Below are 2042 nucleotides of genomic sequence, written 5' to 3'. Positions count from 1 at the left end.
GTGGGGCTGGTGCGGGATCGGGCAGTGTTTCGTTCTGCTGTGCATGGGGTCGCTATGAGTCGGAAACGACTCGACGGCACTTAACAACAACAACAACATAGTATTTCTGGCTCTGGGGTCTTCTTTCTTTCTTTCAACACTTCTTCATTCCCTTTCCTACCACCCATCTACTAGTTTATTTTTTACCATCCCTCTTCTAGCCTCCAAAAAAAAGAAAAACTAAAGGGGAAGACAAAAACAAAACAAAACAAAACAACAACCAAGAGTGAATATTAGGTTAGATTTGTTTTAAGGATTCCTTTGGGCAAGGATTCTGACACTCTAGCCAGGTTGTTTCAGAAGCAGAATTTATTTACTACAAGACACACATGTACCTCTCCTCTTTACCTGACAATTGAGGTGGGGGTAGGGGAAGTGGAGGGGGTTTGGGGGGTGTAGGGGTGGCAGTAAAGAGTAACAGATGCTTTTCCAGTAAGATCTTGCTTTGGGGTTCATAAAAATTAGATAGAAACAGAAAATATTTTCCACTGCATGTCAGAATATTTCCTCACTGCTCCTAGACTCCTTTTTGACTCAAGTTTCTCTTTCACTTAATGTGAGAGAGGATCCATTGATGACTAGTGGGATTACCTCTGTATGTGCAGGCCTTCTTGCATACATGTGATTGTATTTACTGTAGAGAAAGGCAAGAGAGAATGGGTTTGAGAAAGAAAACAGGTGGAGACACAAACTGCCTCAACAGCTCTGCGATGGATGTACCTGATTCTTTTACATCAAGAAGTTAATCTTGTGAGTCATTTCCAAGTTGTAGATCCTCTGGCAGGTTTCATAGCTTTCCCGCTGTCGCCGTCGGCATGATTTCTCATAGTACTACCTTCGCTTAGTGCCCTCAATGAGCACATCCATGGTGAGGATTCTGTTTAGGGTCCTATATGCACCGTCCATGTTTCTGTCCTATACCATCACAGTCCTAGCAATGAACTTGAGATGTTTTGCCATGCCCTTGGATTTAAAAGTCTTCACTCTGCTGTACCCTGTACACTGAGCACACAGTCGACCCAGAGCCTTCCCGGGACTGGACTATTCGTAAGGTTTTGAGTGGCCAGCTTTTTCAGAAGTGGACCAGGCCACTTCCTTCTTCTTAATCTGTATTAGTGTGGAAGCGCCACTGAAAGTGTCCACCATGGGTGACCCTGCTGGTATGTGAGACAGCGCCGGCTTAGCTTCCAGCAGCTCAGCAGCAGGTAGGCCACCACAGTGTGACAAATGAGCAAGTGGCAGAAATTAATAACTGGGCAAGATTATTTACATCTGTACTGCTCAGGCAGTTTATTTCAAGAAACAGTTTTTCATACCAATGTGGGTGCTACTTCTAGGCACAGGAGAATCAGGCTTCAACCTATTTGAGGAAGGGCAAGCAGAACGTGGCAATAGAGCATAGGGAAGGGAAGTGATGAAAAGGTCTAGTGTCACGGAGGAATTGAGCCTTGGTTTTGTAATCATATGAGCCACCAGAGGTGCTTCCCAGGTCAGGAATGAGCATGATAGGAAGAGATGTGCAGTTCAGTGTCTGGCTTCTTGCCTCACTCTGGTGCCAACTTGCCTGATTCAGTCTCTTCTTGCCTGGACCCTACTTATCTATAGAAGGCAGGTTCCTATGATGATGCTTTTCTGAGATGTCAAATTTCTGTATTTGATATAAACCTTCTTTCTTTTTTTTCTCAATCAGGTGGCAAACATTCTGTTCTGAATTTAAAGGTAAGATTATTTTTAAAAAACAATTTTTTAATTTTTTATTTTAAGAGTTTGTGAAAAAAACAATTTTAATATATAAAATTTCCACCATAATTTTAAAATAGTTTTTGTGATTTGTGGGGAAAAAAATCTTCCCTTAAGAGTTCTTTCCCATTGCTGGAACCACTGAGACTTAGGCACCTAGCTGCCCTGCAGGTCTGGAATTGAACCCACACCTGTGGCTTCCAGCCAAACAAAAAAGACAGGCATATGAGTTGAACATTTACCTGAGGTAGATACACTCCTTG

The 2042-nt window shown here is 42.7% G+C and overlaps 1 protein-coding gene across 1 annotated transcript in view; it reads left to right on the top strand.

The window, feature by feature from the left end:
* The window catches only part of CEP89 (centrosomal protein 89), a 133480-nt gene that overhangs the window by 24549 nt on the left and 106889 nt on the right, over nucleotides 1–2042 (top strand). The window contains exon 6 of the mRNA XM_042782750.1: nucleotides 1730–1758. Coding sequence (XP_042638684.1) covers nucleotides 1730–1758 — 29 coding nt within the window. The remainder of the gene's footprint in view (nucleotides 1–1729; nucleotides 1759–2042) is intronic.

The sequence above is a fragment of the Orycteropus afer genome, unplaced genomic scaffold, assembly GCF_000298275.1.
Source record: "Orycteropus afer afer isolate SDZICR_OR568_19922 unplaced genomic scaffold, OryAfe1.0 scaffold00459, whole genome shotgun sequence".
Lineage (NCBI taxonomy): Eukaryota > Metazoa > Chordata > Mammalia > Tubulidentata > Orycteropodidae > Orycteropus > Orycteropus afer.
Note: the sequence above shows the minus strand (reverse complement) of the source record. Positions and strands in the feature narration are given on the sequence as shown.